This window comes from Barbus barbus, assembly GCF_936440315.1.
Source record: "Barbus barbus genome assembly, chromosome: 49".
In the NCBI taxonomy this organism is placed as follows: domain Eukaryota; kingdom Metazoa; phylum Chordata; class Actinopteri; order Cypriniformes; family Cyprinidae; genus Barbus; species Barbus barbus.
Window position 1 is genome coordinate 12,481,550 of NC_136727.1, and position 20,141 is coordinate 12,501,690.

At 37.0% G+C, this 20,141-nt stretch overlaps 1 protein-coding gene across 2 annotated transcripts; it reads left to right on the plus strand.

Moving 5' to 3' along the window:
• Window positions 1–1,158: 1,158 nt before the first annotated feature.
• LOC306867420 (mesoderm induction early response protein 2-like) lies at window positions 1,159–18,767 on the plus strand. 2 transcript variants are annotated; one of them, XM_079413063.1, is made up of 13 exons: window positions 1,159–1,189; window positions 2,569–2,741; window positions 2,849–2,974; window positions 3,783–3,903; window positions 4,200–4,279; window positions 5,033–5,102; window positions 5,231–5,382; window positions 6,407–6,488; window positions 6,630–6,721; window positions 6,870–7,000; window positions 9,043–9,167; window positions 9,429–9,549; window positions 16,253–17,416. In XM_079413063.1, the coding sequence occupies exons 2-12, from the start codon at window positions 2,577–2,579 to the stop codon at window positions 9,506–9,508; spliced, it is 1,224 nt and encodes a 407-aa protein (XP_079269189.1). In that variant the 5' UTR covers window positions 1,159–1,189; window positions 2,569–2,576; the 3' UTR covers window positions 9,509–9,549; window positions 16,253–17,416. The 2 variants fall into 2 exon arrangements, with proteins under 2 accessions (XP_079269189.1, XP_079269188.1); XM_079413062.1 differs by having other exon boundaries at window positions 1,172–1,189; window positions 6,627–6,721; window positions 16,253–18,767.
• Window positions 18,768–20,141: the final 1,374 nt, after the last annotated feature.

The following is a 20,141-nucleotide window of genomic DNA, read 5'->3' on the forward strand; positions in this document are numbered from 1 at the left end:
GGCTCTTAATGCATTGTGTTTCCTTCAGGAGCATCAGTGAATGTTTGAACCTTTTTTAATTGTTGTGTTTGAGTCCCTTGATCATCCTCAGTGTGAAAAGATGGATCTCAAAATCATAGTCACTGCTGGAAAGGGTTCAAATATGCAAAAGATGCTGGAAAACTGAGGAATCTGCAGGATATGGAGGATTTTTCTGAAGAACAGTGCTCAGTTTAACTGTTCAGAACAAACAAGGGACTCAAACACAACCATCACAAAACAAAAACACAGTCGTAGATCATCCAGGTAACCACACACAGTATTAAGAACCAAGGGTTCCCAAACTTTTGAAGGGGGTTATTTTAATCATTTCAGCTATTTTTTATTTTATTTTTTATCTTGTGAACTTTAATGTAAACATCTTTTATGTAAAATATCTTACTCAGAACAGTACTAAATAAAAAATAACATGCATTTTGTATGACCTCTCTTATTTTGTTAAAATTATTCACATTTTCACAGATTATGCGAGTTCCCAAACTTTCACATGCCACTGTAATTTAACATTAACATATTTATTAAAAATATATATTGAAATAAGTTACTTTAAACTGTAATAATATTTTACAGTATTAGCCTACAGTTATATTGCATTTTGATCAAATACATTGATCTTGGTGAGCTCAAAAAGTCTTACCCTAAACTTTTGAACGGTACTGTGTTGTATATTTAGCCTACATATGATGATCATAAATAAAATGAGGCAGAGCTGTCTTAAAAAATATACTAATAATAAACACTTTAAATAGGCTATGACTTATGCCAGTTGAATATATAAAAAATTTTATGGATCTTTGACACTGACATCATCTTCAAGAGGTGCAAACTGGAATTAAACAGCTGTATATGATTTTACACTAGCTACTATTAAGATTAAGTTCAAACTTCTGCAATTTCATTCATAGTTTATAACTTTGAAAATGCATCATCTATTTTAGACCCCTCTAAAGTATATTTTGCTCACAAAAATCACCGGTGGGATCGATTTCCATTCAACACAGACATATACAGCGCAGATGAGATCCTGTATTATTAATTTGAGATGGTTTGGTGGCTATCACGAGAGTTAGTTAGTCAGAATGTAAGTTCAATAGGAGTTCTACACAACATCCGGGCATTCCACCGCTTGCGCAGAATCGGAATGGCGGAGGTAAGTGAGCTGCGGGGCTCGGGGGAAGAACAACACAACGATTAAATGATTCAGCCGCTCCGGTACACTTTAACAACCAGCCGCGCATTAACGGACAGCGTAAGACCCGTCCCGTCTGATCGACCGACTCAGAAAACGGCAAAGATAGACGGTCATTAATAAGGAGGAAGTTAAAATGGGAGCGTTCCGCCGCTCTATCTATCTCTACGTCTGGTGCGTTCACAAGCGTTTAATTCTCCAGATCGAGCTCCGTTCAAAACAACTGGAGAGCGGCGAGAGCGCTGGTGCTGAAGCGTGTCCCAGGTGCGCACGGATGGCAGGTCTAAAGTTTCAAAACTTCAGATACTGTCACTGCCTCCTCGACTTCCCTAAAACTGTTTCCTTCTCGCACCGGTTCAGAGTCACGGTGCAAATGTTCAGCACTGACTTACAGGAAAGCGCCTGAGTGACAAACTTCAGTAAACCTCAGTGTGATCACACATAAATTGAGCTTTAGACTATGTCTAGAAGTGTTTTATGAGGTAAACATACAGAATTATATTCAGATTAGTTGTATAAAGTCATTTATTTATGAAGGAGACTTGTAATATGAGGGGAAAAGGTATCTAGATGTTATGTCTGGTAGTGGTCATATGGCAATTTTGTACCAATAACTATTTTGGTGTAAAATGTTACTGTTTTTGTAAGGGCCTATATTCTGAAAGATCAAGTGCAGGTAGTAGCTTTCGGAAATGTTAAGTTCTTCTCTTGGACATGTTACTTCACAACATTGTTTTGAACATAATTCATGTTCATCATTTGAAATATTGCTTGAATTGGTCTAAAAGTCTGTGAAGAGTAATTAACAATAATTTTAACTATGGTATTCTGGTGGAAATTCTGGTGAAATTTTGCATATTTAATTTCATGAGCTGTCATAAGGTTTATTTTGTAAGCACTTCTTTTTTATAGTTAAGAAGTGAGACATGTTATTGACAATCATACTGGTTTATTTGGCTTTTTGCCTGTTATACCTCATATGAGGTGTGTTGAGATGTTGTAACTATAGTGGCTTTTACCTCCATAAATACAGGGGCTTCAAAAGGTCTTTGTTCACACTTTTAAGTCACTTTTAAACATTTCTGAATGCCACAGCATTAGAATCAAATCAGTCTGCCAAAAATTATCCTAAACCTTTTCTCAAAAGTTTATTCTAGCCCTTTCTCCAGTTAATTTGAGATTTAATCAACATTTACCAATGTAATTTTAGTGGATGTATGAAGTCAGTTCTCCTCAACGTTTTGGTTTTCATTTTAAACAATTATTGTTATAAAATTTGAATTTATTTCATTTTGATTTAATATATTTATTGAGAATGATCTGTTCTCACTGTGCTTTAGCTGTGCAAATGGGCTCCAAGGACCAACGGCACAGTCGTGTAGACATTTTCCACCAGGGATATGCGGGGCCCCTGGAGGCCCTTCCCCGGGTAACCACGTTCCTAGAGGAGCAGGACGGGAGCCTGGTGGCCCTGCGGAGGCAGGCGATAAAGATGGCAACCAAGTCCCATGCAGTGAGTAGAACAATTTTTTGCTGTGCATTGAGAGATTGGATTAGATTCCTGTTAATGCTGATGAATATGAGGGGAAAAATAGGATCGTTTCGATCACCTTTCCACAGGGTGGTGAGATGCCCCTTGAGCAACTGCTGGCACTTTATGGGTACAACCTGCCTGATCCTGTCCTGCAGCAACAACAGGAGCCGAATGAGCTGGCAGCCAGTCTGCCAGAAATGACACTGGACAAGGTCACTATCACTGAAATAATCAAAGTATTTGTTAAAAGTAAAAGTGGGTGCGACCGTTTGGAACTTCAATGTGCGAGGCTTCCAGTGTCATTCACTTACAGTTATTTACCTGTATGAAAACAGTCCATTATGATGCTTGATATTGCAAACTGGTATTTGTTTTTTCATATTATTTTATTATATTATCACAGGTTTGTAGCACAAATAGGTTTGCCGTTTACTGAACTTTCTTATTCTTCCAGTCATTTACCTTTAGCGATTAATGAATCGGAAGTCTCACACATTGAAAGAAAAAGCTTCTGTATTACAGAATACGGTGGATAAAAATTTACGATTTCGATTGCAAAAACCATCAACTTAGTTTCTCGTAGCCATGACTTTTTTTTTTTTTCAAACTGTGGTTTTATTTCTCAGAATTTTGACTTTATTTCTTATTTTAAATCTCATAAATCTCTCATAAATCTCATATCTATTTATCAAATTGTGATTTCACTCTAAAGGTCTGGTAACCTTTAAAAACAGAAGACCATGAAAAAAGACAAATATTTTATTTCAAAAGTATAGCAATGCAATAAGTTCAGCTCACACACAAGTCACTTTTAAACAAAGCAGCTTTCTGTTGGTCAACGTGGCAAATTTGTGTGACCAAATTGAATCCGTTGTGAAATCTTTTGCCCTCAAGTGAAATTCCCAATTTTTTGCTTGTTCTCCTCAGTAAAATCTTAAAATGGTCCTTGTGACTTCTTTAGGAAACTTAGAAAGTGAAATTCTGCCTTATAGCTGGAAATTAAATCAATCTTTTTTATAGGTTCAGATAGGTAAAGCTCTACTCTCAGGAGCGGAGGATGTGGACAGCCATTCCTCTGCTGATGACCTCACACTCTCCATCACGTCCCATTCATCTGACCTCTTACAATGTCACCTAAGAGGTACAACATCAAAATGCCACTTTTTGTACTGTACTGGCAACTCCTAAGCGAATATTCTTGTAAGCAATGTCAGTCCTTAGCAATGCTAGTTGCCCTTTTTTCTTTGCTATTTGTTTCTTTATATTTTGTTAAAGATGATTTGTTCACACTGCACATACATTTGGAACTTAATCATATTTGCCTATGACTTATTTTGCTGGCAACATAAGACATTTAGTGTGTGTTAATTTTCTTTGAAAAATCTGTTTTCTGTTTTCAAAAATGTTTGGGCTTACTCTCAAATGGTACTTTACCAGGTGATGACAAAGACACTTCAGTCAGCTGCTCCGAAGATGACTCAGAAAGCACCTCTATCCCCTCCAGTGATGGCTGCAAGGTAAAAAAAAAGATTCATGTTATAGTTTACTATGTTTATATTATTGATCACTGATTTTTAATTTTATTTTGTATAATACATTTCTATGAAAAATTTTGTTTGTGTTTTGAGGTTACATCTTTTAATAATTAAATTTATGTGACTTTATATATAGAGCTATGTATTTTGGAAATTGTAATGGTCCAAGAATAGAGCCTAGTGGGACAACGTAGTTAAAAGTATCAGTAGGCCCTTGTGTGCAGAATTAATCAAAATGTCAGGTTTTCTTACCCAATACTTTCTAAAAGATTTAATGCTGGAAAACATGATCTTCAGGGTTTTTCATTCATGCTTGCATTCAGCAAGGACGTGTCAATTTGGTCAAAGTGTAGTACTTCTATAAATCACCAGGCATTGAGTATATTAGAATGAAGGATCATGTGACACTGAAGACTGGTGTAATGGCTGCTTTGTTATCACTATAATAAATAAGATTTATATTACTCTTATCAGTCTATTATAAATCCATTATTTAAGATATTTCACAATATTGTTGTTGTTGTTGTTTTTTTTTCAATCAAAGAAACATAGCCTGGGTGAGCATAAGGTACTTCTTTCCAAAACATAAAAAAAATTGTATTGACCCCAAATGTTTTAATGGTTGTGTCTATAAAATAGAATTTATAATATTTTTTTAATGATTTTAAAATGGCAAAAAATTTTAATGTTAAAAAACATTGTAGTAATGCTTTTGTGCCATGTTTTGGTTATCAGGACATCATGGTGGGCCCCCAGTATCAGGCTATAATTCCTTCTCTCTGTACACACACTTTTTATGAAAGAGGTGAGTGTCTTCTCTTGTCTGGTGTTCTTTACACCGGCTCCAGGCATGTGGTTTCAGTGGTCTGTTTTGCATAACCAACCTGCCGAGTCCCCTGGGATCCACACCTGTTTTGTTGCTGTTATCCCCAGCCTATGAAAATGAGGACCAGTTATTGTGGACCCCAGATGTGTTGTCCAGTCTGGCTGTAGAGAAGTTTTTGCTTGAAGTCCAGAGAAAAGGGAGTGATGATGGACCTACAAACACTTTGACCACAGGAGATATAGTCAAAGACAATGAGCAGGTTGGGTTGAATCACAGATGCAGCACTTGTCTTTTCATACAATCTGTAAGTGGCTGAATTGGAGGGTAAAGCTTGCTAGCAATGTTATGTTGGTATTATTTGTTTACTATTACAGTAGTTATTGATATATTGATATTATATTTGATTAAATATTATATTTTTAGTTTTTGTTTTAATTTAAGTTTTAGGAATTTAATGTTTTAAAAAATATTTCTATATAGTTTTAATTCTTTTTTTTTTTTTTTTTTCCGTTTTGGTAATTTGAGTGCACCAATCATTTATTTATTTCAGTTATTTGCCAAGCCAAAATTTCAAATTTTTGTTTACTTTTAATGAAAATACAATGGTCCAAGAATAGAGCCCAGTGGGTCCCCTGTACTTATACATTAAAGTCCACATGAAATTAAAATTTACACTGTATACTTTGTTAGCACACATTGCTAGCCTTGAAGTGAACAATTTATCTGTGCAAGTTAATCCAAAAAATGGTCTTGTAATCTTTAATCAAAATCTGAAAATTTGCTTCTGCTCTGGAATGGCATTCCTTCTCTAAGGACATCAGTTTGACAGCTTGGGAAGATTACTCTTAACCACTGTTAGTTTGCTGCGAGCAGGAGATCAAAATGTCAGGTTTTCTTTTAAAAGGTATTTAAATGTTTAAGATTCTGCACAATTTTTAGGTCAGTAGTGAAGGTTTTTGTTTATTTATTTATTTATAATATATATATATATATATATATATATATATATATATATATACATACAATTTTTGAAAGATTTTACTCCAATTTATGCTGGAAAACATGATCATTAGGTTTTGCACAAACTTGTGAAGTTCATGCAACTTTGGTGCTGCTGTCATTAAAGCAAAACAGCAGCATGCCAAATATTAAGACATTCTGAAATTACATAGATGCGTTTCCAATCTCATTCTTTTCTACCTCGCTGTAACTTTTTGTCTTTAGTGTTTGATCTTTTAGTGGTTGAACTTACTTTGTGGTCTTTCATTCTATCACTTTTGTAGGCTCTATATGAACTAGTGAAATGCAACTTCAATGCAGCCGAGGCTCTAAGAAGATTTCGCTTTAATGTCAAGGTTTTCAATGGTAAGGCTTCTAATTGCTTTCTTTCTTTCTGTTATTTTCTTTCTCAATCCTTATTTAGTAGGCAGTCAAAAAATGAAATCCATGCATCCATCTCCTAGGATGTATAGCAGGTTAATTTCAATGTAAAAATTGTTCCAGAAGAGCTTTGTGGCTGGAGTGAGGAGGAGTGTCGTAACTTTGAGTATGGCTACCGTGCCCATGGGAAGAACTTCAACCTTATACAGGCCAACAAGGTAAACCACCATATCTGTTTTAAGTTTTCTCATAACATACATTGTTTCCCAGTAGAGATTGCTGCTGATGTTCCTTTTTTTTTTTTTTTTTTTTTTGAGAAACGAGAGTCCCTTAATGTGTCATTCTCTCTTATTTGCCCTCACCCAGGTCCGCACACGCTCAGTAGGTGAGTGTGTAGAGTACTACTACATGTGGAAGAAATCAGAGCGGCATGAGTATTTCACACAGCAGGCCACCAAACTGGGTCGGAAAAAGTGCAATCTGCCATCTGGCAACACGTGAGTGTGTTTTTTTGTTTGTTTGTTTTTGTTTGTTTGTTTGCTTGCTTGCTTGTATCTTTTTGAGTAAAGACTTAAAGGGGTCAAATGATGCTTTTTTAAAGATCATTATTTTGTGTAACAGAATATGTTGACATGCATTAATGTTCAGAAAATACATTATTTTTCAAATACTGTACATTATTGTAGGTCCTCTATGCCCCGCCTATCTCAAACACTTCGTTTTCTACAAAGTTCCTCTTTCCGACAAGCGCAGTCTGCTCTGATTGGCCAACTGACCCAGTGCATTGTGATTGGCCGAACATCACAAGCTCTTGTCGGAAATGTAACAGCCCTTTCCATAATCGCGAGCTTCAGCTTTCAAAATAAAAGTAATAATGTCGTTTTATAGTTTTACCATCAGTTCAAGGCCGAGAGGGGAACAGAGTCACGTGACAGACACAGTGATGATGCTCGTATGTAATTGCACACAAACCGCGATTAAGCTGACGTGCTGTGATGTGTGACCCTGTCCTCTCTCTCTCTTTCTCTCTCTCGCACACACACACACACACACACAACGTGCAAAACTCCGCATTTGAACAGTCAATCGCAAATACTTAAACTAATAACAAAACTTACTTACAGTCGCTGATTCAGAAGCGCCAGATTGTCATAGCAAAGTCAGAATTACCTCCTCTCCTAGGTTCACGAAATGGTCGTCCATAAAATGCGTTGTGATAACATCTGGGTTGTGCTGTTCTGTTGTAAGTAATCTTAATGATTTCTAAATGCATCTACTTTCGTAAGGCCAAATAAAGTGCTTTTGCTTTTGCATAGAAACACAGAGTCCCCAGTCATGGCTGCATCAACACTACTGCGGTTACTGAAACCACGCCTTCTTTCTTTGCGTGAACATTTGGGTGGCATTACGCAAATATTTCCACATCGTGACGTAGACATGTGGGGGCGTGTTTGAATGAGCCGTTTTAGGGGGAGTCTTAACTTTAATAAAGAATATGTCTTTGGTTTTGAGACTTTAGTCTTTGCAACTTCAGGGATCTTATCTATGCACAAACAGCTTGTAACACTTCAAACAGAAAGGAAAACTTGAAATCGCATCATCTGACCCCTTTAATAAAGATTAAACAAGAAACAAGGAAGTAGTGCAGAACTATTTAAATGAACAGGTTGCATATAAATAATTTTGGTTCTGTTTCAACAGCAAATTAAAGGAATAGTTCACCTAAAAATGAAAATTTGCTGAAAATGTGCCTCAGGCCATTAAAGATGTAGATGAGTTTGCTTCTTCATCTGGAGAAATTTAGCATTACATAACTTGCTCACCAGTGGATCCTCTGCAATGAATGGGTGCTGTCAGGATGAGAGTCCAAACAGCTGATAAAAACATCATGATAATAAAGTCATTCACATAACTCCAGTCCATCAATGTTTTGTGAAGTGAAAAGCTGCGTGTTTGTAAGAAACAAATCCATCATTAAGGTGTTTAACTTTAAACTTCTGGCAAAAATATTATTCCATAATCCATGATAATGCTTCCTCCACTGAAAAATCAGAATCCGCCAACATATATCTAGAACCGTTTTGGACTGTTTTTGATTGTAAACGGTGCTTGATATTTCTCTCCATATTCAGACAAGATGTTTTAATGATTTCTTACAAACATGCAGCTTTTTGCTTCACAAGACATTAATCGATGGACTGGAGTCATGTGGATTACTTGCAGATTATTTTCATGTCTTCACCAGCTGTTTGGACACTCATTCTGATGGCACCCATTCACTGCAGAGGATCCACTGGTGAGCAAGTGATGTAATGCTAAATATCCCCAAATCTATTCTGGCATCTTGAATGCCCTGAGGGTGAGAAAATCCTAAGCAAATTTTCGTTTTTGGTTGAACTTTTTACAATTTTACAAATTGTGGAGGCTTTTATTTCTTGGCATGATAAACGAAATGAACCAGGACCAATTTGATCACACTGAAAACAAAATTGACCTTTTTTAAGATAATGATCTAATGATACTTAAATATGTCTCTTAGAGAGGATGCTGAGCCAGATGGAGATACTGGTGATGTGGAAGGTGCCAATCAAGGTTTGCCAAGTAGGTCTTCCATTCAACTCCAACCTCCATCGCCATCTGCAGTCATGGAGCTGGATAAACAAGGTGCACTTTACTAGTTCTTTGATATTATACTTACCCTTCCACATGCATATGAGTTCATTAAAAACCATCCATTGCTACCAGCTTCTTCATTTATGTTCACTTGTTTATGTCCAACATAAATGCTTTTTTTTTTCTTGATTTCGGGATGGATGGTCAATGGGCTATGATTTGTTTCATTGTTGTTTTCCATCTGCCACATTTTCCCCATTATATTTGTGTTCTTTTATGTTTTGTCGCCTTTCATTTGGTCGTACGATCCAGAAGACAGCCTGAATTGCGCAGCTCAGTTTCATGGTCGTCCACGACGGAAACGCACGCCGCGCTTCCTATTAAAGCCCTGAGCTGCCTGCTCACTGACAGCCTAAAACTGACAGACAAACAGGTAAAAACAGAAATAGGAACTGGATCATGCCTGTTATGCAGTACATTTTCATGGCCATCATGTATGTGTATATGTATGTGTGTGTATATATATATATATATATATATATATATATATATATATATATATATATATATATATATATACATATACATACACACACACACACACACAGTGGGGTAAAAAACTGTTTGGTTCCCTGTTGATTTTGTACGTTTACCCACTGACAAAGAAATTATCAGTCTATAATTTTAATGTTAGGTTTATTTTAACAGTGAGAGACAGAATAACAACAAGAAAATCCAGAAAGACGCATTTCAAAAAAGTTGACCTCTTCGCAAAACATGACTTAGTACTTGGTGGCAAAACCCTTTTTGGCAATCACAGAGGTCAGACGTTTCTTGTAGTTGGCCACCAGGTTTGCACACATCTCAGGAGGGATTTTGTCTCACTCCTCTTTGCTGATCCTCTCCAAGTCATTAAGGTTTCTGATGTTTGGCAACTCGAACCTTCAGCTCCCTCCACAGATTTTCTATGGGATTAAGGTCTGGAGACTGGCTAGGCCACTCCAGGACCTTAACGTGCTTCTTCTTGACCCACTCCTTTGTTGTCTTGGCCGTGTGTTTTGGGTCATTGTCACGCTGGAATACCCATCCGCGACCCATTTTCAATGCTCTGGCCCTGATGGTACATGGTCCCGTCTATCGTCCCTTTGATGCGGTGCAGTTGTTCTGTCCCCTTAGCAGAAAAACACCCCCAAAGCATAATGTTTCCATCTCCATAGTTGACGGTGGGGATGGTGTTCTTGGGGTCATAGGAAGCATTCCTCCTCCTCCAAACACGGCGAGTTGAGTTGATGCCAAAGAGCTGGATTTTGGTCTCATCTGACCGCAACACTTTCACCCAGTTCTCTGAATCATTGGCAAACTTCAGACGGGCCTGTACATGTGCTTTCTTGAGCAGGGGGACCTTGCGGGCGCTGCAGGATTTCAATTACCAATTGTTTTCTTGGTGACTATGGTCCCAGCTACCCCCGTGTAGTTCTGGGCTGATTCCTCACCGTTCTCATGATCATTGAAACTCCACGAGGTGAGATCTTGCATGGAGCCCCAGTCTGAAGGAGATTGATAGTTATTTTGTGTTTCTTCCATTTGCGAATAATCGCACCAACTGTTGTCACCTTCTCACCAAGCTGCTTGGCGATGGTCTTGTAGCACATTCCAGCCTTGTGCAGGTCTACAATCTTGTCCCTGACATCCTTGGACAGCTCTTTAGTCTTGGCCATGGTGGAGAGTTTGGAATCTGATTGATTGATTGCTTCTGTGGACAGGTTGTCTTTTATACAGGTAACAAGCTGAGACTCCCTTTAAGAGAGTGCTCCTAATCTCAGCTCCTTACCTGTTTAAAAGACACCTGGGACCCAGAAATCTTGCTGAATGATAGGGAATCAAATACTTATTTGACTCATTAAAATGCAAATCATTTTATAACTTTTTTTGAAATGTGTTTTTCTGGATTTTTTGTTATTATTCTGTCTCTCACTGTTCAAATAAACATACCATTAAAATTTTAAGCTGATCATTTCTTTGTCAGTGGGCAAACGTACAAAATCAGCAGGGGATCAAATAATTTTTCCCCCACTGTGTGTGTGTATATATATATATATATATATATATATATATATATATATATATATATATACACACACACACAGTGCACAGCATAAACGAGTACACCCCCTCTTAAACTTAAAAAAATGTTTGTTGTGTGATAAAATGTTGTTGCAAAAATGAGTACACCCTCCTGAAAGTTACAAAAAAAATAAATAAAATACGTATAGGTTTAAGGCTATTTTTGATCAACAAATAAGTATATTGAACCAAAACTTTTAAAGACAAGTAATTTCCTGACAATTGAAAGTGTTCTATAGCGCACTGAATCATACTCAGACTCAAAGAAACACTCCACTTTTTTGGAAATAGGCTCATTTTAGAACTCCCCTAGAGTTAAACAGTCGAGTTTTACAGTTTTTTTAATCCATTCAGCCGATCTCCGGGTCTGGCGGTAGCACTTTTATCATTGAATCGGATTAGACCATTAGCATCTCGCTCAAAAATGACCAAAGAGTTTTGATAATTTTCCTATTTAAAACTTGACTCTTCTGTAGTAACATCGTGTACTAAGGCCGACGGAAAATGATATATGGCTAGGAACTATACTCTCTTTCCGGCGTAATAATCAATCAGTCGCAATGATATTACGCAGCGCCTGAAAGTAGTCCATATCAGCTATATCATAACTAACTACCTAGCTGGGGACTACTTTCAGGCACTGCGTAATATCATTGCGACTGCTGCACCCATGGTACGGCAGCAAAGTTCCTTGATTATTACGCCGGAATGAGAGTATAGTTCCTAGTCATATCGGCCTAGAAAATCGCAACTTTTAATTTTCTGTCAGTCTTAGTACATGATGTAAAAGTGTTCCTTTAATGCTGGCAGCAGTGGAACCACTTGGGAGAGAACTGCCAGGTGACTTATTTCTTAGCATAAAAGAGGACAATGTTACAAGAGGAATACCAAATTATTGTTTTAAGTGTGAAAATATAGCAGAAGTAGCACCGACATTCAAAAACAATGGACTTGTGACAAGGCTCCTGAAATAATCAGGTCTTCAGTTTAAAGGTCATTGCACACGGAGTCTGAAAATTTCGTCCGAAGTTTCGCACATTAAAAAATAAATACAACCTCACGTTATGTCAAATCACATTTTCGTCCGTCATAAAAAATATTGGATCGGGTTCGATTTTTTTTTTTTCAGTTTTTCGCATCCGTAGCAAGCATTTTGAGAGGCGAATGCCAAAATCCAGAATGGCGATTGTCAAGTTCATCCACTTCGTCTCGCAGCACAAAGCACTGTATATAGATCCTTGCACACTGAGTTCACAGAAATTGGTGGTCTTTTTTTAAATATGTGGCTCTAGTATCGCTAGCAAAGCATCAAACTGAGCCACTGACATCCTGATGTAAACTTTGAATCGCCCGTGATAATCCCGCTGCTCCTTAATAAGAAGGGGAACTCTCTGTCCTCTCTATATCTCAGGATTGGATGGACTCAATATTTACTTTTTCTTTTTCTTTAAGAAGTTAGAGGACAACAAAATCATCCTCAATGCTCGAAGACATTTAGTAGGCTACTGTTTTGCGAATTTATTAATATGCATCGGACTCAGTGTGCAAGGTTTCAGTGCGTGACGAACAGTGTTGGGAAGGTTACTTTGAAAATGTAATAGGTTACAGATTACAAGTTACCCTACTTAAAATGTAATTTTAATACTTTATTAAAGTAATGTAACTGATTACATTTACTTTTTGAAATTTCAATGTTTTCAACTGGTAATCATTTTGAAACATGTAAACCAGGCAGGGTTAACCTTACAGTAGTGCTCAATACTTGTTACTGTCAGACTTTGAAAATCCTTCATCACTTGAATGAAGATTGTAATATTTTAATTTTAAAGGAGACATTGGATGCAAAATATCTTCATTTGCATATAAATGTGTCTTAGTAGTGCGTTGACACAACCACCCTACAAATCTTTTTATTAATCCCCCAAAAACCTAAACAGTTATCTAGCCAATATGATGTCATATTGCTCAGGCCCCTCCCACAACCTCTGATGTACTGTCCCATATTAGCATATTTTCAACCTCAGCTAGTTGTACGAAGTCTGCCATTTTCTCTGCGCTTGAGCTGCTGTAGCGACAACAATGTCTTGAAAGCAATGCAGGTGTTTTGTTGTTAGATGTAGAAGAATATAAGAGTCCTAATTTTCCCCAGACACCAGAGCCACTGAGGACGCAGTTTTATGGTAATGAACCAACGAATACTCCTAAATTCGTTTATGTCTGCGCAAATCGTTTTCTCCTTTGCTTTCTGAATAAGGGACAATTCAAGGCAAGTTTTGTTAAAAAGTTAAAACTCAAGGATGGATCAGTACCCATTGTTCATGATCCAGCTGCATCTCCAGAAGTTGTAAGTCTCACACTTTATATATTTTTTTAATGATTATTTGCGAATCGCCTTTGCTCTTCCACAGAAGAAAGGGGCGGGGTGAGCAGAGCTCATTATCATGAAAATAGATATGCACCGAAATGAGTCGCTGTGAACAGAGCTGTTTTTGTCAAGGTGAAAAGGGTGTTGTTTTACACGACCACTGAGATCATTTCAAGAAGAACCTAAAGCAGTGATACTCAAATCTGGCTCACGAGATCCACTTTCCTGCAAAGTTTAGCGCCAACCCTGATCAAACTCACCTACCTGTGATTTTCTAATGATCCTGAAGACATTGATTAGCATGCTCAGGTGTGTTTTTGAAGCATAGCCACCACAAAATCAGACTTACTTTGAGATCATTCTGAGGTTAAATACATATTTAAAATCATAATAGTTTAATAGCTATGATACTGTTTTTGAAATCAAATATTTGCATAGCTATGACAGGAAACACTGGAATCTAACAATGCCTTTAAAAAACAATTAATCTTAAAAAATAAAGCATATACATAAACCCATATAGGAAATAAAAGAGTTATCAAATAAACATATTATAAACTCCTGAAACATTGGTGTTTCATATTTTAGAGCACTCACTGCAATTTATGAAAGAATTCAATTAAATCTGTGTGTGGAAAAAATACAAACAGGTGTAACCCCCTTTGTAATCCTTACACTGATTACAGTTACTTTTATTTTGTAGTTAAATTACGTAATTCTGTTACATGTAACTAGTTACATCCCAACACTGGTGACGAATTTTTAGGATTACAAATACGAAAAAATGCATGCAAAAATTTCAGACTCAGTGTGCAGATACCTTAAGTTTTCATTTAGCGATGAGTGAATTTGCTAGAAAAAGTGCAGGCAAAATAACATGCAAGTGTCTCAGAACCGGCAAAAGCGATGGAAAAAAGTGACACTTTTATCTCACAGAGTATAAAGCAGCCTGCAGAAGTGACATGCATGGTTGTTGTCATCACTAGAATCACCTACTGTAGCCAAAGCAAAATAAACTCATTTAACCTCTTCCAAGGTCCATATTTCCAAAATCCAAAAGCATCCAAAATGTTCTGGTGTTGTGAGAGGAGGAGTACAGTGAGAAGTGCTTGGTACCCACAGTGACGTTCAGTAGTAAAGCTCTTCTATTGGGATGAATGAGTGCTGAAGGTGTGTGGGAGTTGTGCTTTATCAACGCTGTCATGAATTCACACATCACTGTGTGATGGAAAACAAAAACTTGAAACAGAAGATGCTACCCTCTCCTCATTCCCTGCATTATTGGGCATGTTTGGTGAAAATACTTCAGACATGTATTTCACTCAATCTTAGCACTCTTGAGCAGCTGTGGGGGATTCTGTAGAGACGAGCTGAGCAAAACTCCCCATTAAAGACCAGAGCATTTAAGGTGTGACAGTGACGTGACAGTGACTTGCTCAAGGGCACCTCAGTCGTGGTATTGAGGGTGGAGAGAGCGCTGTACATTCACTCCCCCCAAGTACAATCCCTGCCCTACCAAACCAAGGAAACGTGAAAAAGATTAACCCAGTAACTTTGTTTTAGGAAGCCTTTTTCTGCAAGCTTCTGAAAAAACGAGTGCGTCTGATTTCGCACCCTTGGTGACGTGGCAAAGGGATCTCACTATAATATTACCGCCCCTTAATCTGTAAGTTTCCACCCACGGCATCGTCATTTTGATTTCGCAAGCGACAGCGGTGTACCAATTCTAATGCCACGGTGAAAGATTGAACAAAACATGCTAACTGTTCTGCCTTTGGCTGCACAGACAAGCTCAGAACACTATTTAGTCCCAGCCTCAGAGGAGACAACAGAGCAGTGGATTTATTGATTTATTTACTGTATGCTGCTGCCACACAGATCTAAGATAATCATGCAATTTATTTCCCAGCTGTTTACCTTCACAGACATAACTGACTGTTTTTGTAACTCGTGTATTTTTAAAGTAAACTTGTGTGTGAATGAGAACTTGGTTTACTCACTTGCTGTGACAGCAGCTTTCTGTCCGTGTGCTTCGGATGTGTGCGCTCAGAAAACCGTTTATCAGAAGTTTAAACTCATATGGTTTAAAACGCATGATTTCAGCGCGATTAAACATGATAATCAGAACCAAAACAGATGTTTTGGCAGCTCATTTGGATTTAAAGAACCAGGCACGAAAATCAGAGTGTTTCTGCTTCCACTCAAATTAGGCATTTTCAAAATGATATATTAAATGATCTGTGGGGTATTTTGAGCTGAACCTTCACAGACACATTCTGGGGACAGGAATTTTCAATGGTCACTTAACTTTTTTTTTTTATTATTATTATTTACTTAATTTTAAGGCAGCATCACTTTTTACAGTGTAGTATGGTATCAAAAATTCTAAAGATAGTTGTGAATACAGGTTATATTTTCTTACCATTGTGAAAATAATTAAAGTTAAAGTGTCTGAATTTGACCAAAGCACATTTGTTCAATCTAATTCTGCATAACAGTTATGACCCAATACTACAATAATAAACAGAGTGGAGCTCCTTGAAAAAGTTCTTGCCAAAGTACAACAGAAACTCATAAGTTTTTAGTTTTTCTGTTTTCCCTCAAATATTCAATCACACATTTTCTTTATGCCTGTTCATTCTTCCAGGTTCTGAGCGAAACAATGGAGAGATGGAACTATGTGCAGGATCTTGCTCTATCCCACAGGGGCAGCAGTCATTCAGCCAATTTTCGCTTCTCCCACCAGCGCTCCAGACGTCAGACGTGGCCTCCCCATCCACCCAGCTTTACTTGTCCTCTCTCCCTTGTAGCCACTCCGTCCCTTCTTCTCAGCCAGACTCAGGGCTCCCTGGAGCAGGTTTTTACCAACTACAACTGGGGTCTTTTCCTGAAGATCCTGCACCTGCTTGCTCAGAGAATGTTGCCTCAAGGCTTCAAATGGACTTTTCTTCACCTTCCTCGCCTGTCCCACCCATCCCAGATTTTGGGATAATCAGTAGCCTCTTGTCCATCAGCTCCGCACCCATCCAACACAGCGACTCACCCATTCAGCGAAGGAAAACATTCCAGATCTAAGCAAACATGATGACTTTCATTCACCTGGAAATTGCAGTTGTTGCTTTTCAGGCTACATAAGAAGAGTCTGAATTACAGGGATAGTTCAACCAAAAATGAATGTTTTGTCATCATTTACTCACCCTTATGTCATTCCAAACATGTTTGAATTTCTTCTGAGGAACGCAAAATAAGATATTTTGAAGCTGATTTAATCTATACAATGAAATACAACAGGGTCCAAAACTTGCAAGCTCCAAAAATGCATAAAGGTAGCATAAAAGTAATCAAATGGCTACCAAAAGTACACTAACTTTCAGCTCTTGACAATTTTCCCCATTGACTTCAATACTGAAGAAAGTAGTGCAGACAGGTTTGGAACGACATGAGTGCGAGTAAATGATGGTAGAATTTTTGGTTAACAATCCTTTTAATCTAGAATGTGTTTGTAATATTTAATCTGTGTTGTCTTTTAAACTATTAAAATAATAATTGGGTGTTTTAGGAAGCTAGGTGTCTCTGTCAGACTACTACATGCAATGAAAGTGTTTTTAACTACCTAATTTTAAGAGATTTGAGAGGGTGTACATCTCTTTGAAATGTTTGATCTCACTAAGACTCATTTTCAGTAGCTGTTCAGTAATTTAATGCTTGTACAGTTAATTTCTGCTTTCATTGCATGTAGTTCTTATAAACGTTCAAAACTTTTTTTTTTTTTTTAAAACACGTTTCTTTTTGTTAAAAGAATAGTTCACCCAAAAATGAAAATATGCTAAAAATGTACTCCGCCTCAGGCCATCCAAGATGTAGATGAGTTTGTTTCTTCATCAGATTAGGAGAAATTTAGCATCACATCATTTGCTCACCAATGGATCCTCTGCAGTGAATGGGTGCCGTCAAGTCCAAACAGCTGATAAAAACATCACTCCAGTACATCAGTTAATGTCTTATGAAGCGAAAAGCTGCGTGTTTGTAAGAAGTAAATAATTATGTCCTCTCACATCAAAATCCACCGACATATTTAAATTTGTTGGGCTGTTTTCACTTGTAAATGGTGTATGATCTGTACATACTTCTCTTCTGACTTTTACACTAGATAAAGCAATATATGGATGAAGGAATCATATTTTAGCCATGGTTTGAAGTTAAAAACATGTTAATGATGGATTTGTTTCTTACAAACACACAGCTTTTCGCTTCTGAAGACGTTAATTGATGGACTGAAGTTTACTTGTGGATTATTGTGATGTTTTTATCAGCTGTTTGGACTCTCATTCTGATGGCACCCATTCACTGCAGAGGATCCATGGATAAGTGATCAGTGATACACACAGACAGATATAGAGGATACGTGATGTAATGCTACATTTCTCCAAACCTGTTCCAATGAAGGAACAAACTGAGGATGAGGGTGTGTATACTTTCAGCAAATTCAATTTTGGGGTGAACTATTTCTTTAAAGCATAAAATGTTTTACTTGCAAAGACGATATCATCGAGTGAACTACTAATGCAGTCGCTTCGTCCTGTTGTTTGTTGCGATATTCTAGCTTCCCGTCGTAGGTTCTCTTTGTGCAATAATAAAAAAAAAAGTTCCTCAGGGGCTCCGATCGTTTCCCTCTCGGTCTGGTCCGTCAGTACTTCAGTACTAAGTGTTGAAGAGGGTTTTTGAATGGTTTATGAATATACGCTCCACATATGCTTCGCCAACAAATGTAATCCTGATGTAAGTGGCAGATTCACTGCATTAAGTTTCTCAGGTTTTGCAGCCAGTTTGTATCTGCATCTGTTGTATTTGCGTTAAGCCACCATACTACCCACAATCCTTCACTACCCAGAGAAACTGGCAACGTCAAATCTAGTGTAGCACCACAATAGTGACTGGACTTCTGTTAGTTATGAATTGAAAGCATCGTGTATCATCCATATCCGTGTATGCTTCAGTGTGTTTTCTAATTGTTTAGTTGGCCTTAGGTTTTGTCTAGAGTTTACACACGTTTCAGAAGATATGAAAGGAAGACAAACACTGCCTTGGAGCTTTTTTTCTAAGCAATTTATGTATTACTGCTCCTGTTATATTGATTTATTGGCCCTGTTATTATATTTTGTAAATAATAAAAAAAAAATTTGAAAACAAACTCTGTCCTATAGTTGAAATGCCCCCTAATGACATCTAGCCCCAGACTGACCTATCAATATTCTTCATAATTAATTAAATCTGTCTTTAAAAAGTTTGAGGTCTTTTATGGAAGAAATTAATCAAATTAATACTTTTATTCAGCAAGGATGGATTAAAATGATCAAAGGTGACAATAAGGGCATTTGTAATGTTACAACAGATTAATGCTGTTCTATTAAACTTTCTATGCATCAAAGAATCCTGGGGGAGAAAAATATTAATAAGCAGGACAACTGTTATTAACTCTCTTGAGCACCAAATGATTTTTAAAGGATCATGTGACACTGAAAACGAGTAATGGCTCCTGAAAATTCTTCGGCTTTGTCACAGGAATGAATTACATTTGAAACTATATTCAATTAGAAAACAGTTCTTTTAAATTGTAATAATATTTCACAATATTACAGTTTTAACTGTCAAATAAATGCAACCTTAGTGAACATAAGAGACTTGAAAAACATGAAAAAATCTTACCAACCCCAAACTTTTGAACAGTTGTGTATATAATTCTACACTTTTTTCAATTGAATAACTTTAATACAATTGAATTATAATTTAATATGATTTTATCTCATGTTGTCTCTTTTCCATGAAGTCATAATAAACAATGACATCACATCTCAATATTGAAGCATGAAAACTTTCTCGAGCTCTGTTTTCATTTGTAATTACATCATTAGGTGTTGTAAAAATACATAGGCCTGGTTTCACAGACAGGGCTTAGACTAAGCCAGGATTAGGCCATAGTTCAATTAGGACATTTAAGTAATTTTTATAATCGTACCTTAGAAAAAAAAAAACATTACTGGTGTCCATCTTGAGACAAAACAAAGACATTGATATATTTTAAGATCAATAAGTGATCAACAAGTTTCTTTCAGTTGAAACAGCTCAGATTTACATCTTAGTCTGGGACTAGGTTCAGACTTCCTAATAAAGCTATGGAGTATTGTCAACATCAGTTTGAACTCCTGTAGTATTGTATTGTGTCCACTAGAGGGCATCTCAAGCAAGCGAAGAAAGAAGCTAATCAGAGGCACAAGCTTCTGTATAGTGTAATCCAGACCTAAAACAAAAAAATTGTATTTCTAATGAAAAGTAATCTATCGTTAAGTCCAGTGACATTACATCTCAGTAGAACTCAACAACCAGTAGCCTGTACTTTTTTATATTAGCATACATTATGAAAGCATCATCTATGAAGCATTTGGAAATTAAAAGACCCGCAGGAACCAAAATGTATTTTTAACAGCCTTAAAGTAACGTTCACGTAACGTTCTGGTAACAGTCTGTTAGTTGGGTAA

Excerpts from the sequence above, each read along its gene's own strand:
- LOC306867420 (XM_079413062.1), top strand. The coding sequence starts at position 2,577 with ATGGGCTCCAAGGACCAACGGCACAGTCGTGTAGACATTTTCCACCAG. Across the intron at positions 2,975-3,782 it reads CAGAAATGACACTGGACAAG|GTTCAGATAGGTAAAGCTCT; the intron begins GTCACTATCACT and ends TCTTTTTTATAG. Across the intron at positions 4,280-5,032 it reads CCTCCAGTGATGGCTGCAAG|GACATCATGGTGGGCCCCCA; the intron begins GTAAAAAAAAAG and ends TTTGGTTATCAG.